The sequence below is a fragment of the Branchiostoma lanceolatum genome, chromosome 4 (assembly GCF_035083965.1).
Source record: "Branchiostoma lanceolatum isolate klBraLanc5 chromosome 4, klBraLanc5.hap2, whole genome shotgun sequence".
Lineage (NCBI taxonomy): Eukaryota > Metazoa > Chordata > Leptocardii > Amphioxiformes > Branchiostomatidae > Branchiostoma > Branchiostoma lanceolatum.
The window spans coordinates 27,290,298-27,314,754 of NC_089725.1; the positions used below are offsets into that span (position 1 = coordinate 27,290,298).

Genomic DNA, 24,457 nt, shown 5'->3' on the forward strand with positions numbered 1-24,457 from the left:
CCAAGGTGTCTTTCCTTCTAGTTCACACAATGGATGGATTACAGGGGTGATTTATCAAAGAGATGTCAGTAGGACAGGGATAACAAGCAATTGAACTCATCACACTGCAAATATACATGTACATGTATCTTCCATTTCAGCCCTGCAAACTCTTGATTTTCACCTGTCTTGAACGTTGAGTTCCAAGAAATAAACTGAACTTCAACTTAGCTGTTAAAAACAGATTTTTAACCTTCTTGGTTTGAGGATGTACATGTATAAGTAGCTAGCTACAGAGCTATATGCCCGCCCACCAAGGTGATCTCATTTCTTGGGAAGCAGTATGAGTATGTTGTTGCAAACACTAACTAGCAGTGCAAATAAATGTGAACTATGTCAGTTATCTGGGTGTACCGTATTTCCTTTGTTCCCTGAATTCCAACCTATCCTGTTTCACAGAAATGTTGTCATGTATCTTATAGTCATGCAGTATCTTCCTCTGATCCAACATTCCTGCTACCTAGAGGACCACCTGGGAACTCGTACCTACACCATGCAGGTCACAGAAAGTCAGTGCAAAAACATAACATTCTTGGCAAAGACCACTTGGGAAGCAAAAATGTTGACTGTGATAGATACTTCACTTTATGCAGCATGTAGCCTCCTTTTAAAACATGTGTGTCATAACAGTATCCAAAAGGGCCAAAGGGAGTATATGTGATGACATGTGATGTATATACAACTTGTGTTCATTTCCTAACTAGGTCAACTTCCTCTTATCCCTTGGGCTGACATTTAAAGCTTATACCTTACATGATCGATATGTTACTGTTACTATCTCAGCAACAGACATTACAAGAGTGAACTTCTACCTTATCATTCTTGGCTATCACAAATGTACACATATTAAATAAAAAGAATGTAATAATGTCAACAATGAAAGGAAATAACTTCAAATAGTGCATGGAACTAGCAACAAATGAGGGTCTTTCCTTATTAAGATAATATCAGTAGCATTGCTGGAATTCTGCCCCAGGCATCTTAATAAGTTCCTGTGTGGCACCAGTGGTATCACTGTTAATCTATGGTACCAATTAATGCAAAACCATGTCGAAGATGCTAGCTATGTACCATTGGTGCACATTCCCAGCTATTCCAGGTAATACAGAACATACACAGCAGTAGCCTGGATACCAGACTCTAGGGCCAACATGCGCCCAAGAAAGTTTTTACAAAGCCCCTACCCTCTCCATAGTTTTCAGGGTCTAACTGAAACAGGGGGGATGTGCTGACATTTCCTTGGGGGCGTGTCTGCCTTAGAGCTGAGGAGGGTTTAGACTCTACAAGACTAACTACGCCAGCTATGGGGAGAATATTTGCCAGGAAAGTTTGGCCCTAGAGGGTTTCATCCGCAAGCGTACCTACGAGGGGAATTATTACCGTGGACTGACTCTACTGGCCAATTTTTCTTTTGCAGAATTTTTTATCCATATATCCCCGTAGGAAGGCCTGGTGGAGACTGGCCTGGGTGGGCCCTGGAAACAGTCTGGCATGCAGGCTAAGCAGCAATCTCAGCCCAGGTGGCAATCCATCTCCACAAATGGGCAACGCTGACTCATATCACACTGTTCCAGGTGGCCCCAGCAAAAATCAATCTCTGAGGGAGCTGTAATGGCACTTTGATGTCAACCTGGAGACATGACTTCCCGCCCAAATCTGTTTTTCCTTTCAACTGCGTTGATCTGATATGAGGTCTATGCAGGGTTTTGATTGAATCTTGTTTCTAATGACATGCGAAAATAATGGCACCTTTGCAGATAAAATTGGCACATCTGATGCAAAAAGGGTAAAAATTAGATCAAATCACGAGCGTGGGTTTGCTGAGAGAACAAAAAGAAATTTAACGTTTTGACATAGAAAAATTGGCACATCTGATGCAAAAAGGGTCAAAATTAGATCAAATCACACTAGGGGGTGAGCGTGGGTTTGCTGAGAGAACAGAAACTGAGAAAGAACTCTGAGACAAGGCAGAACCCCGGGTCGAGGTGTCACCAAATTTCTACACATCTGATGTGGGACGACCCTTCCCCAAGGCTAACTAACAGAGAGAAGCCTGCACAGTGTCACATAGTAAAGGTGAAGGTTGGCTGGGTCCAGTCAGAAGCTTGCTTAATCTAACTGACAGCACCACAATTTCAGAATAGACATGCAAATACTACAAGCAAAGACTGGAACTCGGACTATGGGTTACTGTGGGTGGAAATAAAAAGTGCACTGAAATAAATAATGTGCGCAGAGAAATGACTGCTCCCTTCGCACCTCCCTGTGTGAGTACCCACAAATTTGACCCCAGAGCTTTTCTAATTTCATTACTAATCTAGTCATCATAGAATCATAAAAGAACATAATTTCTGAAAGGATATGATTTTTTGCAGCTGCTTCTGGAGTTGAGAACCTGTAAAAAGAACAAAAAATTCAAATACATATTGGTTTGCCAACAACAACAACAAAACAGCTGCCTGCTAGAATCAACACATCAATGCTTACTTATACATTGTGCTATGACCTGCTGCTGATGTCAAGAGGCGTGTACCTGGTATCAAGGCACGCAAATGTTCATACCTGAATGAGTATGCCTTTTTATCTTCACTTTATCTCTGATCACATCTCAATTGCCAATGCCTTCAGACAATGAAAATCTCATGGCAAGCACTAACTTAAAAACCACCATGAACATTCCATTTTCTAATTCAAATCCCCGGCATGTAAAGAAAGGGACATGAAGACATGACCACACACCTGTTATTCTTGGAGTTGGTGAAGTCTGTGTAGGACGACGTTCCATCCTCCAGAACGAAGGGCTGGCCCTTCTCATCAATAAACTTCTGCCTGGAGTAGCTGGAGAGAGAAAGGAAACAACTTAATAATTTGTTCTCATAGACACTATACTTAGGTTGTGTTGTATGGGACATCAGTAAATTTCTGACTGGAATACTATAGCTGTTTTCGGTACCATTTGATGCATGTATGTTTGGATGTATGCATGTATGTGGTTTAGCTGCATGTACTCAAGTCAAGAAGCAATAGATGGATTGCCATGAAACTTGGTGTTTGGTTAGGTCATGTCCTGTTGAAGAAATGAATAGATTTTGCACCCCCTAGCGGCATGCCTTGGTACTGCAGCAGGACCTCTGGTTTAGATATCTTGAGTTCGATGCAGGCTATGGTCACGAGTAAGAAATGGAGACTTTAAATGACAGCACTTAGAGAGGATGCTTTGATCATTCTATTCCGGTACCTTCCGTTCGAGTGTGTGTTCTTTCAAACCCCCAAACCCCCCCGCCTTCGGGCGTGATGCCAAGCTTACATACATAAGACACGGGTTTTTCTAGAAAAATTAAACAAGAGGGAGGAAACACAGACGAGGGGGCAAATTCTATGTATTTATGTAAGAATCGATTGCTGAGGGAAGGCTGTATGCTGGAGATTAAAGTAAAATCTGAATTCGACAAGGGGGAGCTGGGCTGAAAACAAGAGGGTGCAGGGCCTCTCTTTCCCAATTTGGATGAACCCCTGAGACATCTCAAGGACGTCTACGCACTGTGATCAAGGATGACTTCTACCTGGGCTGGGGAACCTTTTCACAACAGTTGGGGGTTCTTGACCTCCGGATAACAAAGTTCTGACCTTAGGGTCAAAGACCATGATGCCCCCCAATTGACTTTCACTGAGAAAACAATTTCGCTGAAATAAATTAGTCTTTCACACACACAGAGGCCTTGGATGTACACTAGTGGTGGAAAACCTGCATTCCTTCAAGCTGACTTTTGACATGGTGCCATGACAAATGACTGTTATTAAACAGGTATTTAATTTGCTGACACAACCTTATGACCCGAGGGGACCCACAAGTGTTCCCAACACCACCATGTCCAGCAACACATTCTTAGTTGCAGAAAAGTATAAGCACAAGTCAGTGCAATGACAAAATCTATTTTCTCTTTCTACAGTAGTGACACTGGTGTCATGTTGGTGTACAGTAACAGTTAGTGTGTTTGGCCCAGAGACCAGAGGTCCTGGGTTCAAATCCCCTGACATGCCGCTGATGTTGTGCCATTGGAAAAGGCCACACCACCCAGGTGTAAAATTGGTACCTGACTTCGGCTAGTTAACCGGGCTCTGCCTTTCAATACTGTGCCCTAGACACAGTGGATAACAATCCACTGCCCCTACAGCATCAAAAAAGCTATTTGAGTGAATTTTGACTACCTTTACCTTTCACCTAGTACAACATATACATGTAGTTACAACAAAATAAAACAAAAAAGGGACATGATTTATGATGAACGGGGGCAAAGAAGTTACAGTAAAACCTGCGGGCTTATTACTGAAGCAACTATGCAAGTAATTGCAGGTATTCCTCAAAATGCTTACAGTATATGTTTTGTGGTAGCAGCTGCTTTCTTGACAATTGAATGTACTCAAACTGAGTCAAAGGTCAAGGATTAAAACTATCTGTTGCTTGTAACATGGCTCATCAAAAAGTACTACTGTTGAGGAAAAATAAACACTTTTCAGGGAGGAACCATAATTAACAGAACACAAAAGAATAACACAGACTTTTGAAACCATGCCATTGACTATGCAACAGACAAAAGTGCAGAGATCTTGCCCAACCAAGGGTAGACCCAGCCTGCAGATATTACATGTTGTTACTTTGTTTTACAGAAGGCCTTCCCAGCAAATAAATGCCACAGTCAGCCTTTCAGGGTCAACTTTCAACCCCTCTAATTGTGATAGCAGCATTTTCTTCAGATTGCGCTGGGCGTGGCATCATTCATGTGCACTGCAGTTCTCAGCCTGACATTTGCTCCCTCAATGGGACCTGTGACCCATAACATACCGGTAAACAGTATCATCATTTCAAAGCTCAGGGCCGTCAAACGTTGGCACTCATTTTCTAATTTTTCTTCTCACTTGTCATAGGTCACCACCATAGAACAAAGCTTGAAAGCCATTCAAGTCTCTCCTATCTCAGTAACTCAAGCCAATATCTTGGGAAGAGCCAGTAGAAATTGAACATGTTGGTTGTGTTACCAGTAATTGCTTTGTTCTGTCTTGCGAAAAGTCACTTACGGTAAGTTACTCTGTTGTTTCGCACCAAATATTAATTTTGTAGACTATATTTCTCGAGACACACCCTTCATTCGTTTTTCCCATCTTTACTTTACAGCAATTGTTGTCAATTTTTCTTCACACCTGTCCCTGCCCCATGTCATGGGCGGCTAACATGACTTTAATCCAGTTTGGTGCAATGACATGGAATAAATACAGCAAGGAGAGGCACAAGGACATGGAACATATCTGTCAAGGAGAGGCACCTTCAATTGAATAGACACATTTGTAGCTCATGTTCCTTCAAACAAAGAAATACCCAATGTTGTTAGATGCAGTACAAGCTAGGGGCCCTACAAGGAATGGTAGGGGTCTGTTAGCCCATTTATCTGCTAGGAAGGCCTCTGTATGTAACAACATGTAATATCCACAGGCAGAGTTTGTCCTTGGTTGGGCTGTCTCAAGGAACCATCCCTACGTCCCAAAATGGAAATTTGCTTGTTGGGACCCCCCAAAAAAATCTTAACTTCATGACATGAGCCAGATGCAAGTTGGGGGCCCTAGAAGCAATGATAGGGGTCTATTGGAAAATGTTCAATCCCCAAGAGTCATTACACGGTACATCAGCAGCTAAAGGCAGCGGTTATTTCCAATGGGGGCTGATGGCATCATGCATCATCATTGCTCCTACCCCTAATGGCCCACTAGACTGGCACAGGGTCATCCATTATTCACAAGGACCCAGACTCCCATTTCCTCAGCAATACAGCAGCCACTTGGATCCCATCTTCCAACGCATTCGTCTCACTTTCTTGTGACTTTACTTAACCAACTCCAGGACTATGATTCACTGGAACTATCCACTTTGGTCAGGACCGTGTATAACTGATCGTTTGTTGTTGGCAACATCGAGGCGCACCCTATAGGACTTGTCCAGATGTGCCATCAATATTTAATGTGCTGAGTCAAGTCTATGCACGGGAGGAAGGTCATGGTCATATCTTTCAATTAAAGTTTACGATGTGGGCCTTTCCTTCATAGTCAGCTTTTCAGTGTTGGCCATTGATATCATTTAAAACATAATCTAATGTAAAATGCATCTCGGAGAGACAGAGTGTACAATATAGTCATTAACTGAACTAAAGAAAAAAAAAGCCCAGTCTCAAACAAAGGGTATGGAGACCCTATGAAACAATGCCAAATAAAATGTAGACCGCCTAGAGCAAAATGCATCACTGTGAGATATAGAAAACAGTGAAACCTGTACAAGTGACCACTTCTACATGAGGACCACCTGGCCAATGTGACAACTTTTTGGTGGTCCCTTAGTTGATTCTACCTCTCTGTAATGACCACCTGTCAACATACATCAGATTTTATTGATCCCTTGAGTGGTCTTCTTGGGCAGTTTTGACTGTATAATCATCAACAGTAATAAAGAAACAAAAACAAAGCCCATTGTCCCAAACAAAAGGTATGAAGATAATGAACAGTTGAACAGGTGGTACATGTGTGCAGGTAGACCCACCTGAGAGCCAGCTGCTGGCCGAACAGGACACAGGTGGAGAGGTTGTTGATGCAGCGCTCCACGGCGGAGGGGTCTCCCATCTGCACCATGGCGCTCCCCGGCTTACTCTTCATGAACTTGATCTGTCATGGAACAACACAATCATTTCATTGACTTAGCTCACTTGAGTGTATTTAGAACCAGAAAGATATGTCTTTTGTAAATAAGCATTTTGGTTAAAGAAGGTTACTAATCTGCTGGACCTCTGTCAAGAGCCCGACAAGGAAAAAGGAAAGGAAAGTAATCTCGATCCAGTTTTAACTCACTAAAGAGCTAATCTTCCACTGGTCGTGACAGAGAAGAGAAGAAGACAGACGCTATTTACAGTATTTACAGGTTCATTGTACCGGGGAAATTCCCCTAGCTCTTTTCGAATAGCACAATGAACAGTGGGCCACGGCTTAACGTCCCGTCCTAAGGACTGCGACCCTTTCCGGTAGCGTGCATGTCGGGTGAGCAACACAGCCGGGATCGAACCCGGGTCTTCTAGTTCCAGAGGCAAGATCGCTAACCACTGGACTACGCACGCTACTGCCCGGGCTAAGGCCCGACAGTATTTCCATTGATAGATATAGGTTATTCATTGATTACGTTTTCTCTTATCTTATTACTATGATATATTGTTTCCTTACGTTGGAAAATGGTGCAATACTTACCACAATGTTGTATACCAATACAGATGAACTGTCATGCAAGCATAAAGAACATACGATTGGAACAACTTTGATACTGCTACAAGACACTGCTCTATGAACACTGCTCCACACACAAGACCTAAATTAATGCCAGTGAAGATTCTCCATACCTTCATGACGTTCCCATACAGACAGAGCAGGTTGAAGAGTCGCTCACAGTTCATCTTGTTAGGGACCATGCCATACACCATCACCACTGGGCTGCCCTGAGGTCCCGGCCCCCCTGGACCTGGCTGGGGGGGACCTGGGGAGTAGGAGGGGGGCTGGCCCCGCTGCTGGGGAGGGGGGCCCATGTTACCCCCTCCGGGGCCTCCCATGGGGGGCCCAAACTGGCCCTGTCCTCCGAACTGTTGGTCTTGTTGTAAGGGCTGGAACAGAATAATAGGGGTTCAAATGGGGGCAAGGACACACGTGTACAATGCACATTACTTGCTTAAAACAGTGCATAAATTTGAAGTGTGTGGTTCATTTCTTGCTTTGTTTTTTCATCTATATTATCCACCTGGGTTTGTTAGTGGCATCAAATAGCCAAGTGGCTAGGCTAGTGGGCATGGGATTGAGAGTTTGCAGGTTTGATTCCTGGCATTCATGGCTAGACGTTGTGTCCTTGGGAAATGCAATTGACAGGACTTTCCACACTCCACCCAGGTGTGAAAAATGGCTACCAGACTTCATTTGAGGAGGTAAAAAGCGGTGGAAGGAGAGGGATGGGCTTTTGTTGTTAGAGGAACACAGAGACACACAGTGACACATAAAATAGGTGTCGCAATGTGGACAATTCAATGTTTCGAGCTGATGATCATACACTTGCCAAACAGAAGATCTGACCGAATATCAGTCCCCAGACCTTGGGCCCTCGATGCCTTAACAATGGCAGGTTGTTAATTGGGCTGACCAAGCAGGTGAGGTGCCAGGCCTTCCTGGTCGTGGGAAAATCAGCATCTACGGCAGAACACGTTTCCCCTGCAGCTACCTTGCAACGCAGCACAGTTGCCGGACAACGTTGGCCTTCTACTGACTAATGTGTGATAGGTATCACAGGTCATGCATGCAGTGCCAACTCTATCTGATTTCCTTTGAGCAACAACTACTAGATACTACAGCACAGCCTTCACTTATCCTTTTAAGCACCTGTTCCATCGATAACAGCACTTCAGAGCAACAGAAGGAAGGATCTGTATTTTAATTGGCATGATATGTTGCGTTGCATTAATTGGCAAGTGTCAGCAGGAGACATGTATTGTTTTGGATCTTCTATCTGCTTTTCTGCTTTTCTGGACATAATTGTAACGATATTTGAATGATTGATAGCTCCTGGGCTCGTACTAATATTGGGCCCCTAGATACATGATAGCATTTGGTTGGACTTGCAGCGGCTGATTTTGATCAAGATCTTATAGAGAATACCTACAGAATAGTTTTGTGGATTGTCATAATTTTCAGAGAGCCGTCCCTGTCCACCAGTCTGTCTGTAACCTCTCATTACAAGGGGGACAAATCTTGTGCAACCATCAGAATGTATCAGAAACAGAAATCCACACTCACTCACAATTACCCTGGGGGCCCAGTTATGATTTCTTACACAAGGTGTTGCTTGACATAACCTTACAAACCTTATTAATAAGACAATTGATTTCACATAGCCAAGGCTGGGAGTGGCCCAAGGGGCATGTCAAAGTACCCTTCTTTACCATAATTTAAAAATCAGCCTGCAGGCCAGTTTGAGCTTCTCGTGAATATACAAAGGTTCAATGCACTGAACATAACTTGTTTGGTGTCAGTCACCTCAGCCACAGAACACAGTTAAGGACATGTGTGCGTGGCTTCTGTGTTGATTGGTCTACATCAGACAGACACTATCAAATTCCAATTGCAAAGGAATAGTTTTATCTTGCTACATCATGTCATCGTTTTTGCTTGGTCAAACTGAAAGTGGAAAGATGCCCTGGGGAAACATCTGCACTGACATGGAAAATCTGATTCCTTCACTAACTATGAGGTATGGACAGTGAATGTTAGAGTTGTACATCCAACTCTAACATTCACTGTCCATACATAAAAGTTAGATGTACAACATAGTCAATGAAGATGAAGAACCCAACACACTCATCTACATGTATCACAAAGAGCAGGGGTGAGCTTATCATGAATAAACAAAAGTTCAAAAAGACCTAGTGTGCTTGGGTAAACTGTGGATATTACAGGCTAATGCCTTCTTTCTTATCACCTGATGACCAGAAGAGACTTCATTATCATATTTTGGATGCTTCAGCCCTTACCAACTTGGCCAATGGCTAATCAGACCAATTCTGCCCAACACCCTGGCCAACTGGGCCCTACCCCGGGTCGAGTTGACCAGTGTGTTTGGCTGAGTTGACCGAGCTTTTGGCAGTGTTGACTGGATTTAGTTGGTAAAAAGCCGAATCGTCCTGATCCCTTCATTACATACCTGGTAGTTCTGTCCTTGGTTGAACTGGTTGTTGTAACCCTGGTTGGGAGGATGACCCTGGTTCCCAAATCCACCATGTTGGCCAGGGGGGTTGTGATAGCCGCCAGGATTTTGGAACTCTTGGTTGCCTATGAACATACACATAAAAATAGAGTCATTCCTCTTATAACATATTGATAAAGATAAGTCACAGTGGTATGATTTCTGCACATGATATAACCTATCATTTCACCAATCATCATGAAAATATCTACCAAAATACAAACATTTGTACCATGTCTCTGGACTTTTTCTAGGAAAACAAAATATAAGGCTCGGTGGGATTGAGAAGGGGGTTGAGTGATGGAGTTTTAGAAAATTGGTGGTGATATTGGACATTCCTAGTACTTATCTAAGGCTTCTTGAGCATGTAATTATGGTCAGAGGAGTTCAAGACTGTGGCCACCTTTGCCCTGGGATGGTCTGCGGTCAATCTCAATCTGTAAAATGGAATGCTCCTGCTTCCAATGGTATTCTGTAAACGGGAAATGTTCACTTTGATTTTAGGCCTGTTTTTGTTGTTGTTGTTGCCAGTACTGTAAATCACTTTATCTTCACGGTGGCAAAATTTCACTGTGTAAAGAAAATGGAGATGGTGGTGGCAAGTGATTTACAGAACGGATGTGTGAAGGAATCATAAATGATAACAACAGGTTTTTTTTAAGGTGATGAGAAGTTCACGGTACAGAGGTGACCGTGAAAACCGTGAATATAAAGTAACAGTGAAACAAGAATCACAGTATGCTCTTCGCTGCAAACTTAAACCATCACGGAAATTTCTACAGAACGACTTGACAATAAAGAAAAAAAATAACCAAGACTCATATATAAATCCACGGAATTGAAAAGTTTAATAATACACAAACAGCTAAAATAACCTTAGACAAGGAGAACAAAGGCCAGGACACCCACCGAAGTTCGGGCCCGCTCCTCCTCCACGGCCATTATTACCATACTGCGGAGGTGGATCCCTCAGGAGGGGGCCTTGGTTCTTCCTCGGCTGTTGGTCTAGGAAGAAAAATATATATTCACGTCAGCATCTTTCAAAACATGGCAGAAATATGTTCAATAGATAAGGGTCTGGATGCTCATTTCCATAAGCCAATTTATTTCCAGTAATTCGTAGGGAAAGCCGTCTTATTCACGTAATTTGTAGCAAGACGACCAAATTTGGCATAATTCCCTTCATTGATTTAAGCGTAATACGTATGGGGTTCTATTGTTCTATTGAATTCAGCGCAAAGTATGCACCCCCCCCTGAACACCCTCATGACTATTCTATTCTTTTCCTACTTATTTTTTCTTATGAGCATTCAATCGTCCAGTTGCAAGTCTTCTGAGAAGCTACTGCAAAATTCCAAACCTATATCAAGTAACATACAATGTACATTGTATCTTACGTAAATGTAAGTTTAAAATTCCAAGTGCTGAAAGGTAGACAGTCAAACATATACAAGTAACCACTAGGCCACTGTCACTACTTTTTGCTGGTCCCTTAGATAATTTTTCCGAATGACACAAGCATTAAGAATCCTGTCTATAGTGACCACCTGTCCACAATATAGACAACATGATTTAATTGGTCCCCTGGGTGGTCTTCTTGGGCAGTTTTGACTGTGTCTCCTCTATTTGTTAGTGCTATCCCAACATATGGTTTGAAACACTGTTTATGGGCATGCTTTTCTGGGTGATAAAATGGCTGCTTCAAATTTCATGCCCCACAAACATCAATCCTTAGACACTAGTAAAATTGCCAATAACTTGTTCACAGTGTTTTACACTGTTGGCACACTGTAGGACTACACAATACACAGCAGTGTCCTCATAAGAATACCCATGCAAGCAATGGAGTAAGAGGCAATAATAATAGAAAATAATCATTCACATCTTTTCAGAATATCCAGCGATACAGTCGCATATCTAGTGTAAGAGAACATCAAAAAGATGCTTCATTTAACAATCTGATATCTTGGCTTATGTGGCTAGAGTTTATGCTTATGTAACAAGACTTACGACATTAATATTTTATAACACAGCACACATTTGAGACTCAAAGTCTTACTGACTTTAACTAACATGAACAATTGCTTGCTGCATTTTGCATACTATTGGTAGGTACGTAACAAAGGATGTTGTTAGTATAGCATAGCAGAAGTTCCAGGTACGTACTGGTTTAAAACAACACTGCTAAGGCCACACAAAATTTATTTCTTGGTTAACGGATTAAAAAAAAATTTTAGCACAAAAAAAATCATGAAAACAGAAGGCTCAGGGGTGAAAACTTGCACCTGACCCTGTTCACTCCCTGAAATTGTGTGCACCAAAGTACAAACTTTCCTCTGAGATTCTGTTTTCCTGTTGATTTTCCAATCTAACATTTTTTTAAAATTCCGTTAACCAAGAAATCAAAATGGTGTGGCCTAACAATTCAATAATAATACAAACTTGTTACATACAAAAGTGTACATAGGTTGGGTTAACAAAATTACTGCCAACTTGTACAATAGATTTATGATTTCTAAATCTCAGTTCTACCGTACCACAAATACCTTTGTAGCATCAACGAGTGACAAAAGAACGGCCTGGCTTCCTGCTGAGTGAACCCTTAGACTTTGTCGTGCACGGGACGATGGAACGCGCCTCTCGTGGTGCCGCCAACACAACATGGCAATCAAACAAAGGTCCCCACACAGTCCTTGCCCTAGCCTGTCAAATTCACAGGTGGTGACAAACTTTTAATACTCAAGGCTCCTCCAGCCATCAACATGTTTTGTCTGCAGTTGGAGGGACCTCCAACTAGGAACAGAACATTTAGATCGTGCCCAAGTGCTGAACAAACTCGCTCGTATACCGAAATGACTTTTTCAGACGATTTCGTGTGCACCGCTTTTGTTGCAAATTTGTCTGCCACGTCATGGTGTGCGTTTTCATCCCTTTATATCTTATAAAAATCTTCTGTTTCCAATCCATGTCATTGCAGCATCAATGACTGTCCCCTTTAAATTTCAAAATCACATTTTTCTTGACAAACAAAAGAAGCGGTTTTCATTTCCAGCCTATGGCTCTCTGGACTCTGATACGTTTGTGCAGCACTTTCTGAGCACATGATCTACTCTGCAAGGTACTACTGATCAGTGTTCTTGTTCCGTGGCCTTGTGGGATCTTGTCTGTTGTGTTGTGGCATGCCATGAGAGGTACTGTTGCCATCTTGTCCCAGTGTAGTGTGGTGACAATGTAGTGACGCCTCAAGTGTCCAATATTCCCCACACCAGAACGTGTTTTTTTTTCTTACTACTTCCTCCTTATGGAAAGACATCAGAGTCCTATCTAAAGTGTCTAGAGCTGTCCGCCAGAGGGACTTGTCTGTTCTCCCACAGGAATAGCTGCACGTGTGTAAATGTCTGTCCTCCAGAATCCAGAATCACAGAAGAAGGAAGGGTGAAGAGTACGTGAAGAAGCAGCCTTTATAACCCATCAGCTTTTTTGTCTATACAGCGTTTTTTTTTCCAACCTTGGCTACACCCACAAGGATTCCTCTACGTGTGTAAATGTATTGAAAGAGTCCAGCATGACAGAGGTTGTTCCATGGTGCATGTCTGCATTAGTTCGGCACTCCGACACCACGCTGAACTCTCCGAGATGTCTGTACATTGTGAGGTGTTCCCTGGCAACTATCCGCTTGTTATTTCTCGTGTTTTCCTTGTGTGCAGTCTCTGTGGCTGTACTGTTCTCGGGTGCACGTCTTCTGTTTTGATGTTGTTGTCAGGTATACATGCTGTGCGCTTGTTGTTGTTCCCCGCTACTCTCACTGTCATGTTTCACTGTTTTCTTTGTAATGGACGGTTGTGTGAATTCAATCAATGGAGATGGGGTCCGGAAGCACCTGCGATTCGACTCTTGTGCCTTTGCCAATCTTCTTCGGGTAAAAAGTCGCCCCTTTGATTTTCTTACATCCTGCAAGGGGCACTTCAAGTCAAGAGTTATTTGGTTTTTACGTTAGTCTGCACGTACGCAGATGTGCACAAGCCGTGTGCTTTTTGACAAGAGTGCGAATCAAAGGTGTTTCGGATAAGTGTTGTTAGCAACCGAACCCCATCTCCATATGAGTGAAAGTTCAGGATCGAGGGAGAAGAATGGACATGATATGCAGAAAGAGCTGGGAACTGGTGAACTTTACGCAGTTAAAAGCACTAGACTGTGCGACCTACCTCCACCACCTGACCCCAGGTTCGGGTTGGTGTAGTCCCAGGTCTCGCTGTCATTCTTATGCACATTCAGTTTGGTGGGCTGGGAAGAGAAAAACATTTTTTAGCTTAAGGACATTGTACATGTGTATGCTGTTTGAATATTATCAACAACCAGGGTTGTCTCCAGCTTTCAATTTTTGTCTGTCCCTGGGAGTTCGCAGGCCTTGGAAGTGTGTTGTTTGAATATCATTAACACCTTTTAAGAATGACAAGTTCATATCTTGACAACATTTTCTACAGAACATTTGTATGCAAAAATGAATGCAAAACTTACATCTTGTTCAGTATGGATTGCCATATTAGATGAATAAATTGATACGTATCTTATCATGTATTGAGCATTTTGTTTGATCTTACCACAAGATGATTTTAAGCATATTCTACATGTCTGTACAAGCTGTAAAGAAGATAGCTGAAATACTCCTGTTTCCTCAATTATTGTATCAATCTTTGATTAAAAGTGACGTATGCACTGTTGTATTGTGTTGTGATGAGATGCACCAGACATTATAGCGTGACTAGCTACAGAGAGGAGAAAAATACTGGACAATAGGGCTTCACAATTTCCAATTATAATTGGTTATGGGTTCATTCATAACAAAACCAATTGTAGTTGTGGTATCAAATTAAATACAGGTCTGTCATTACTGAGGAATGATGATAGAGATGGTATGTCTGCTAGGGTCAGCATATTGTTCTGCTTTTTTTAAACAACTGTCAGTCACCACAAAACAGGGCTCAAGTGCAACTCGAGGTTTAGGGTTGCTTGAACCTAAATGAGGGGTGACATACATGTAGATGAGTGAGAATGAGTCACTGAGTGTAGTCTCCTGAGTAGTTCAAACAATGCAGGATTTGAAGTAGATTTACCTTTAACTTAACGAAAGTCAACAACGGGTCAAGCTTTTCTTCGCATGTATTTTTTTTAGGCATGCCAGCGGTAATAATTAGTAGTCAGCAATGCTTTGATCTGTCACTGTCAGGCATCAGTTTTTAGGTTGCTCACAGTCTTGGCTTTAGGCAATGTTAACCTATTCTGTCTGGCCTACAAAATGTAGTAGTGCAGTGCCTCAGCTGCATCAAAATCTTATTACTTTATCTATACATAGAGCACTGCCACTAAACTGAAGAATCTTTCAAATTCACTGACCATTTCTTTTGTTACAGCCAGCAAATAATTACTGAACAGACAACAGGTCCAAGATGACTGCTGTAAAACTATCACATGTAGTTGGTGGTAAAGTAACATAATTAGCAACATCTCGTGTTGTTATTTCAGTCTTTTCAATCTTATTTCTACACCTCATGACCTGTAAGTTACAATTGTCAAAATTATTATACTCACTTTAAATTAGAAAAAAAAGTGCTTATGTCACCCCCAAAACATGTTATTGTTTCAATCTAATCAGTCTTATTTCTACACCTTAGGATGTGTATGTTGTGTACGTCATATCTAAATTCGAGAACAGGTGTCAAAATGACTTTATTGTGCCCAAAAGTATCTAATGATGTCCTGGTCACTGCTAATTCTTGAGTACGCATTTGGCCATGTCTTCATGATTAAGTCCTGCTGCACTTGTGTGAGTCAGCATAATTGGATATAGATCCGTGCTTACTGAGTAGAACTCATCAACATGAAGGCAATTCATCTCCGTCTACTAAACTACTGAATACTAACATACTAATAGGCAGTTGTCTCGTTATGTGTATAAGCAGGGCTTGAAATACCTCCTGGCTATTGCAGGTAACATTGGAACTGTGCAGGTATTTCTGATGTCTACATGCACCTTGCCTGCACTACTCTTTGTTCCGGGTTTATAAATGCTTGTGTATCTTACTTTGATGTATTGCCTGTTGTTAAGTATTACCAAAAAACTTATGGAATGCACAGAAATAATTGAAATGGCTTCTGAATAATTTTCAGTGTGGTCCATACTTCCTGAAATTTGAAAGCTTCTATCGCAGATTTCTTAGAGCGGCGGCACTTATTGTTTTTGGGGAGCGCTGATTCACAATTTTTCTACACAGGCCAAGGTTCTCTAATGCCACCTTGGTGAGTTTCGTGGCCGATGGATTATGCCGCGTTCCTCCCTCCGCGTGTAAAAAATCGTGTATCAGCGCTCCCACCAAAAAATAAACACCGCTGCTCCAAGGCTGCAAAGGAGTCTAAAGTGGTGATCCTGAATGTTACTTGCGACAGTGCTCTGAGCCCTGCTGTGTCTTACTGTACCTGTTGGGTCCCAGATACTCACCTTTGCATACTCGATCTTCAGGGTACAGCAGCCTGAGTAGATGTCAGCCCCGTTCAACGAGGCCTTCGCTTTCTGTGCGCTCCCGATGTTGTCAAACGTAAACTATTGGTTAAGGAAAATGCAGCAAAAACAACAACACAAATCACTAAGAAACTACAATCTAGGTATCTCTATCACCTTGATCTACTGGAATTATACAGCTGGCTATCAGTCAAATATATTTACTTACAGAACAGACACATATAGAGCTAGATTTTTTTCAAGAACCGCTACTGAGTAGAACAGTCTACATATTTTTTTAGTTAAAGCAGCATCTGTAATAACTTCCACTTTGGCCAAGTACATGTATACGGGCCTCCCTAACCTTAAAATAGAATTTGAGCTTGTATAGTGCAGCCATGCACAAATTTTGCTTTTGTTGCATGAGTAACTGTTGTCTTGCATACTGTAATTCACTTTAGGTTCACGGTTGCAAAATTTCACGGTGTAAGACAAAAGGGACAATTTCACTGAACTTTAACTTCACGGTGGTAGCAAGTGATTTACAGAAACGATGTGTGGAGGAATCATAAATAGGTTTTTCACTGTGATGATAAGTTCACGGTCCAGGTGACAGTGAAAACAGTGAACTTAAAGTTACAGTGAAAGAAACAAGAATTACAGTATCTCACTACCTGGATGTCTAACCTCCATTGAAGTAAATTTTGTTCTGTTTATGCACTTTATTCAAGCATCACCACCAACCACACCTGCACCCACATGGCTGTTATGCCCTTCCAGACGGTTTTGTTCAATACAATATAAAAGTTCATGTATCAAGCCAGATGTAACATGGGCATAAATAATATATCACCTAAAACACACCGGGCCTAATATTGCACGGCCGTTATGTAACAGGCATTTAGCTTGAGTGCAACTGATGATGTACTGTTGGTAACATTGCATTAAAATCATGTCCATTGCATATGACTTCTTGTCAAAAACACCTATTGGCAAACTATTGCCAAGAATTATATCATATTATTCATGCCAGACTGGTCTTATCTATGCAAATCAACTGAATCATGGCAGACGAGCCTACCATTTTACCTGTTAACACTTACCAAATGTGCGTTTTTAGTATCCTCCTTAGTTGTACAAATATGCTGCTTCCAGTGGAATCTTTGTCGTTGTTGCTGTCTTTTTTGGTTTATTTCTCACAAATTTTTAACTGCAACAAGAGGGCAGTAGTGCACATGCGCAAACATAACTATCAGATTCTAGGGTTCTGGAACAGACGTGCTTGCAGCAATAGTCTACATACTGCGGCATACACAGAAGGTGTCTTTGGCTGTGTTGGAATCAATTTCATGATCAGCTAGCTTACTGTACACCAGCCCACAGGCTTGGCTTCCCTAACTCCTTCCTACCAAGGCTCCTGTATTTCAACACCCTGCCATAAGTAGCCCCCTGGGAAGCTTGGGTACATGGAATGATTGGACTTGGCCTCTGCACAGGCAGTAGCAACACAGTGAAACATGCTAGAGGGTTTTACTGTATTGACAGAAACATAAATCAGGTAACATTAAAAGAGACTGATGCATGTAATCTACAACATACAAGAATGGAAAGAAGATAAGAACGGTAAATCAATTTGAGTACCAGTATGAAGAAGTTCATTGTGTAGTAAATGAACAGATCCTCATCTTAGTTGCATCGTTACATGCAAGCAAGCTAGTCCTTTCTTTGGAGTCTACCTTGACCAAACCGAATAACAAGTACTAATTTAAGGTTTTCTCCAATTTTCAGTCAATTTTGTCCTTGTCAATAAAGCCTACTATCCAAACAGGGCTGTCTCCATTTTTTTCCGTCCCATTGTTTGGGAGCCGATTTTTTGATTTTCATGTCTGTCATTTTAAGCTAAAAGAATACATTTTCATCAGTTTTATCTCATGAAATTGATATTTTGGGGACAGAAAAGGGTTGATTTTTTTCCGTCCCAAGAAGCAAATTTCTGTCCTGGGATGGAAGGACAGTTCCTGGAGACAGCCCTGTATCCAAAGCTAATGTCTCTTCTGTCTTCTCCACCTATTTGCAGAGAGGACAGAAGAGACTCGGCACGGCAGTTATAACAGGTTTGGATGCCACGCTACCTTTCCAAGTCCACAGTACATTGAGAATATCCAGATGTTCTTATCTTAATCCAACAAAATTACCTTAAGCACTTCTCATCTGATAAGAATGTCATGACAGGGGAGGGGAAGGGCAGAGATAATTGTGCTGTTTATGCCTGCTTCTACTTCCTCAAAAGGTCACCTGATGTGACACGTAGCCACCATGATGATAATGAGCCTTCCTCTAAAGGTTATACTACAAAAGACTGTACTGTAGGTAATACATGTACATCTGAAAACCAAAGGCCTGTGCTGTGCGGTGTTTGAATACAAAGTACTGACACCAGGTCACTGTAGGAAAATATACTTTTGCTAACAAAGTTAGGATCTGTAAACACACAAAGTTTCATCGGGCTGGTAGTTGAGGTCATTAAACCCTGAGGAAAGTCGCTGAAAGGTTACCCAAACGTCATCAGATAAAACCCTTTAGTTGTGCAACTTTTGTAGCTAAGTATGTACTGATTCACAGCAGTGAAAGAAGGGCAAAGTCAAAACAATTCCCCCCCCCCCCTTTCTACCAGCTTGTACCATGTTCCTAGCATCCAAGTTTAATCTTGTGACTAATCCATAAAACACTGTGTGCGGTTGACTGCACAGTGTCTCACAGGCACAAAGCACATCACTTAGGGTGTGGTGTTCATGTCTGGGTCTGGTGTCCTCCCCTGTTACTGAACCCATGGCAGCCTGCCAGATCCAGCCTGTGAATAATTAACCCTTTCTTATGTAACATGGGACAGTTAATACCTTTCAGACTCCCATGAATAACCTGGGTGTGCTGAGGACCTGGAGGGCTGCTGCACCTTGTCTGGGCGGCATCAATAATTTTTTTGACATAACAATAATCATATCTTTATGCAATGAAATAATGGGGACTGTTGCACCACCATGTTACTCTCTCAGCAACACATATATGTACTGTGAGTGTACGTCAATTTTCAAATATAGGTAATCTTACTATAAATTATGATTCATCAAAATCTGCAGGTTTTTGGGCTCTATTTCACCCTCCCCAGACCTACAGCACAGCCTTGTTTCAAATTTCTTCAAGAGATCCCTGACAATGTTGTGCTCATTCTGTCCCCAACCATTTCGCTTTCCCTCGATGCATTTTTCACACCAACAGATCTGACTGGATCGTTATCAAAATTTTTATGTACTGCTCAAACAGGGAAGTCTTTTGCCAGGAGGTCAACGTGGTGTTGAGATAGATGGTTTGGCTCATACGACAGGAGGTCCCCTTATATTACAAACTAATGAGAAACACACAAGGTGATGTTTTAATGCTAAATGTCACAGCTCCATTTTTGGACACAATTTTGTTGTTTCATGGTCTACAGAGATTTGAAAATGACTGAGGCAATGTGTGATACCGTGCCTGTTGCCAGGTTTTCAGTTGGGGGACCCTTTTCTAGATTTTTGGATGCCAGCTTTCTAGGGGGATCTGGGGGCGTATGTAGTAACAGTGCCATCAAGAGAGGATGTATTGATCATTCTTTTCAGGTACCCCCAAGTCTGTGTGGGGTTCTTCCAAACCCTCCCTGCCTACAGGTGTGATGCTTTTTCAATAGCTAGTGATGGCAGACTCACAGCGGTCTGGGTTTTTCAGACAAGCACACTGGGTCAAAACTACTCTTCTCGATAAATGTGTTGGGTTCTTTTACATGCAGAGGCTTCATGCCTGCAGCTCTCCATATACGGGGCTGCTAGCTTTTTAAGTCCCCATCCGAATGGACTAATAAGACTTTAAATTTTATTTCTGTTTTCATTAAGCATCTCAGTGTCATTTCAGTGTCAGTCCAGCCCTGGACAAGATACAAATATTACATATAACAATTACACTGTATATATAACCATTACATGTAGGTAATGTGCCAAAAGGATATTCGACCATGGCTTGCACACCATTCTTCTTGAAGATGACAATCCGCTGGACAGCTCCGCAGGGACTGCAGATGGTGTACATCACATCCTGCACACGTAGAAGGGTAGGAGTTATGATCACTACAACACAACCAATGTGACTCACTGAGTAATTCAAAGACCGCTTGACTGTTTCAAAATTTTTTCCAGTTGCTTGAGCAACTATTTTTGGTGCAATGACAGCAAAGTTGTCAAACATTTCTAGCCTCTACCAGGCTGGAAAAATAGAATGAATTGGTCGCAAGCTGTACTACCCTGCTGGCTGACTGCTCCGGCATGTTATCTGTCTATTCGGCCAATTTCTACTATTTTTCCTGGGACTTATTCTGGGTGAGGCTAAAACAGTTCCTCCTTGGGACTGATAATCGCTAAACAGCATCTTGCTTATTCATAATTTTCATGATTTTGTAGACAAACTTGAATATACATTCAAATGTAAAAAGGTCAACAAGCAGCAAGTAGCAGCATGAGCCAGCTTTAAGATTCATATCTATTTTTCACAATAGTCCTTCAAAAACTGGTTTAGGATATCAGATTGTCATTGATAAAATGCAGATATCATGCCTTATGTCTAGACAGCAGTTTATATTGTCTGTAGTTACTTACGGTTGTGATGGGGTAGGTGGGATTCAGGATGGTGAAGAGGAGAATGTGATTCGCATTTCTGGTGTCCTCTGGACCACTGGAAGAAATCAGTAAAACAGTCGCTTAAAACTTCAGGTCTCGAAGCGGTCACCACTGGTCAGGAATCACATGCAACCCACCACTGAACTATTTGTGACATACATGTACTGTATAGTACTGTAAATGCAGAGATGTTCACACTCAGGGATTTCATTTCGAAGCAAGGAGAAAATGGAGTGTTCGCGGTGTTTTTGAGTTCGCGTTTGCAACAATACTAGCGCTTCAGTCACACAATGGAATGGCTTTTCGTGGTTGTTTTATTTTTAAGTTGTGTTTTTGACGCCGCAAAAACTGCAAACATTTCTGCATTTACAATATTGGCAGCATTCTATACAGGCTAATTTGTCTGTGTTGGGCAGTGAACAGAGAGGCACATATAAAGGATTATCTACCAAAAACTGGGGACAGAGCAGTTCATAATACAAAAATAGAAAAGAAAAAATATATGATGGTCAGATTGACAATGGTATCATCAAGTATGAAAAATGGTAAATTCTAACAGAGCATGTTTAGTACCAGTGCTAGTAAGACACATTAACCCTCCCACCCTTGTTCTGTTCCCTACATTAGTGTGTGTGGGCCACACCAAACACTTACTTGTGTCCCACTGTACCATTCCCTAAACGATGCCGGCTATGAGAAAAGGAAAAAAAAAATCTAAGGCTTGAAAGCTGTCGCTGTTATCTTTTCCTTAACTATCCCTTAAGTAAACTCAAGCAATGGTAACATAATACAAAACAAACAATCCAAAATATGAGGTACTAATCCAAACCACAATGAAGGTAACAAATGCTGTTATACAAAAGTGTAAACTGACAAAAAACTATTGGAATGCCTGCAGTAGATTAGCTCGGTCTCCATCCTAATCTAGCTCTGGTTAGCTCCAGCGATCGCTTCCTTTGCCTAATAGTCTGGCTCCGATTAATAGAAAAACAATTGGCATTTGAATATTCAACTGAAATATAGGCAAGAGTTCTGATTGGCTGAGTCATACAGTCCTTGTTATGCCATGGTAACAGGGTTCGAACAAGCTTTTGAAAGTTTGATCCCTTTAGACTGCTTCTGAGAAATATTCCATCGATTCCAGAGATACCACTAGCCTGAGCATCATACTAGTTAGTTCACGAGGGCTCCCATACTGGTTCGTGAGGGGAGAGTATGGGAGCCCCTGTAAACTAACTGGGATGACACTCAGGCTAAGATGTAAGGACTAAACGTTTCAATGGGGATGGGAGTGAGAATATTCTCGCAACAGATGAGCGATCTGGTCCAGGAGCTAGAGCAGGATGGATGCCAGGCTCACAGTGCATGATACAGAAGATGATCGGGCAGCGTGTGACAATTTTCTCTTCTCCACAACACGATGGCTACTCACCCTGGGCGGGAGATCTTCTGGCTGGTGGAGTAGTTGAAGAAAGCCTGGGCGCCTCCCACGTAGCATGTGTTGGTCTAAAAAATGCAAACACACAAGAGATTCAGATGCAAAATTTCACTTATCACTACTTTAAACAGAATATTCCCTTCTTACCTCACACCAATAATCATTCACCATTGCATTGCCCTGACTTCTTCTTCAGTCTAACTTGAAGTGGAATGCTCTTTCGGTAGCTGATAGCGCAATGCGGCGTCGCTACGGCTCGCATATTCACCCAAGCACACTGGGTGACCCCTTCTTTTTTTCGATAAGTGTGCAATGTTCCCTGACATGTGAAGAACAAATACATTACAAAGTCATTTACCATAATGACTTATAGCCATCTATTTCTCCCTATAAGTTTATAATGTAGAACTGTATGGAGCTGCAGACCCAACTGGAAGATGAATATTGTCTGTGCAGCTGTACTGAGAATAACATGACAAGGCTGTGATTACAGTGCCACCTCCAGAAGGTAATCAAACTTCTGGGGCACGGACACTACTGCAAGGGTTACTCTAAACCCATTACCATCATTACAGACCAGGCCTGTGTGCTATGATTGACTGGAAGATTTTATCTCTTTTGTTGCATGTTGGGCATTAGTCTCAATTGTAAATCAATGGCTTACAGAAAGACTTTGCTTTTGTCACGTCTTTTGAGCTGGTGGCAGAAATCTACCTGTTACACGCACCGCCAAGCAACGAAAATAGCGGTGGATTTAGGACGTGTTTTATGCCTTCCTAAAGATATAAGCCTGGTCGCTGCAGCAATCCTTAGATAATGCAATAATAGGCCACGTCAGAGCAAGAGAAACAGCAAGAGCCCCATGACGTGACAGAGACTGCTTAACAGATCTTGTGGAGTTCCCTACCTAAGTCATTTGAGACATCAGCACAAATTCAAATGGCGTAACCCTTTGTGGGAGAGAAATCTTCATGTGATGTTGGTTCTTCTCACGTCTGCAATATACTGTAATAGTGTATGATACTGACGTGTACATGTATTGTACGGGAGGCCAAAGCTACAAGATATACAATAGAATCTGCGGTACACATACCCTGCACAATGACTGAATGAGCCTTCCACTTAATACATGTATCAGGTTCTAGGCATCACAACTGGGCATGCTGCAAGTTTTGTATCCAACTTTCAATCAATTTCTGGGGCCTAAGTTTTAGCTTAATTTCTGTAATGTTGTTTGTTTTGACAAAAATCTTCCTTTTTGTCTCATCTAAACTGGACAATATGAATAGCCTTGCCATCAGCTGTGATTTGGGCTGCATACCTACTCGTAACATCGCCTTTTTTTCAGGTAGAGGTACCAGTACGGAGGTTTAGGTCCAGGTCCAGATCCGTACCTGTGTCTGAACAATTTGACAAAGTAACCCTTGGACTTAATGATAGCAACAGTAAATACTTTATTTGGTCTTTTGATGTGACAGGTACTGAGATAGTTCCCATCCATCCACTGGAAAACTGGATGGGTGGGTCCCAGCAGCTGGAGACATTCCCAAGGGTGCGTGTAGCCATTCAGCTTTTACTGATGTGCATACAATCTGTATCAAATTAATCAAATAGCCTGGATGCCAGACTGTTTCAGGGGCCTACACAGGCAACTTGGGGCTATGCTAAATTTCCATGGGGTATGTTGGCCCTAGACTAGAGATCAGGGGCTGGCCTATGTTACATAGGCTATGGCATCCAGGCTTGTATCAAAGGAGCAGATCCAGATCCACATGTAATCATAGTAATGGTCACAGACTTCTATTTCTGTATCTGCACTCACATACTTCTGCATCTGCCTTTGTACTTGTACCTATGCTATGCTTGTACCTGTGCAAAAATATCACCCATGGAAGTCTCACTATGATAGAAGCTGCCTTAGATTTCCCATCCCTAAAGGGGCCTCACATGACATGACAACGTTTGCTCTTATCTAC

At 42.0% G+C, this 24,457-nt stretch overlaps 1 protein-coding gene across 1 annotated transcript in view; it reads right to left on the reverse strand.

The window, feature by feature from the left end:
- Window positions 1-24,457, reverse strand: part of LOC136433781 (heterogeneous nuclear ribonucleoprotein L-like) — a 45,875-nt gene that overhangs the window by 7,802 nt on the left and 13,616 nt on the right. Inside the window, exons 5-16 of the mRNA XM_066426287.1 lie at window positions 22,476-22,549; window positions 21,023-21,098; window positions 20,385-20,465; window positions 16,344-16,445; window positions 14,053-14,131; window positions 10,757-10,852; window positions 10,251-10,319; window positions 9,806-9,933; window positions 7,467-7,724; window positions 6,623-6,744; window positions 2,779-2,877; window positions 2,403-2,434 (exon numbers count right to left, since the gene is read on the reverse strand). Coding sequence (XP_066282384.1) covers window positions 2,403-2,434; window positions 2,779-2,877; window positions 6,623-6,744; window positions 7,467-7,724; window positions 9,806-9,933; window positions 10,251-10,319; window positions 10,757-10,852; window positions 14,053-14,131; window positions 16,344-16,445; window positions 20,385-20,465; window positions 21,023-21,098; window positions 22,476-22,549 — 1,216 coding nt within the window. The remainder of the gene's footprint in view (window positions 1-2,402; window positions 2,435-2,778; window positions 2,878-6,622; window positions 6,745-7,466; window positions 7,725-9,805; window positions 9,934-10,250; window positions 10,320-10,756; window positions 10,853-14,052; window positions 14,132-16,343; window positions 16,446-20,384; window positions 20,466-21,022; window positions 21,099-22,475; window positions 22,550-24,457) is intronic.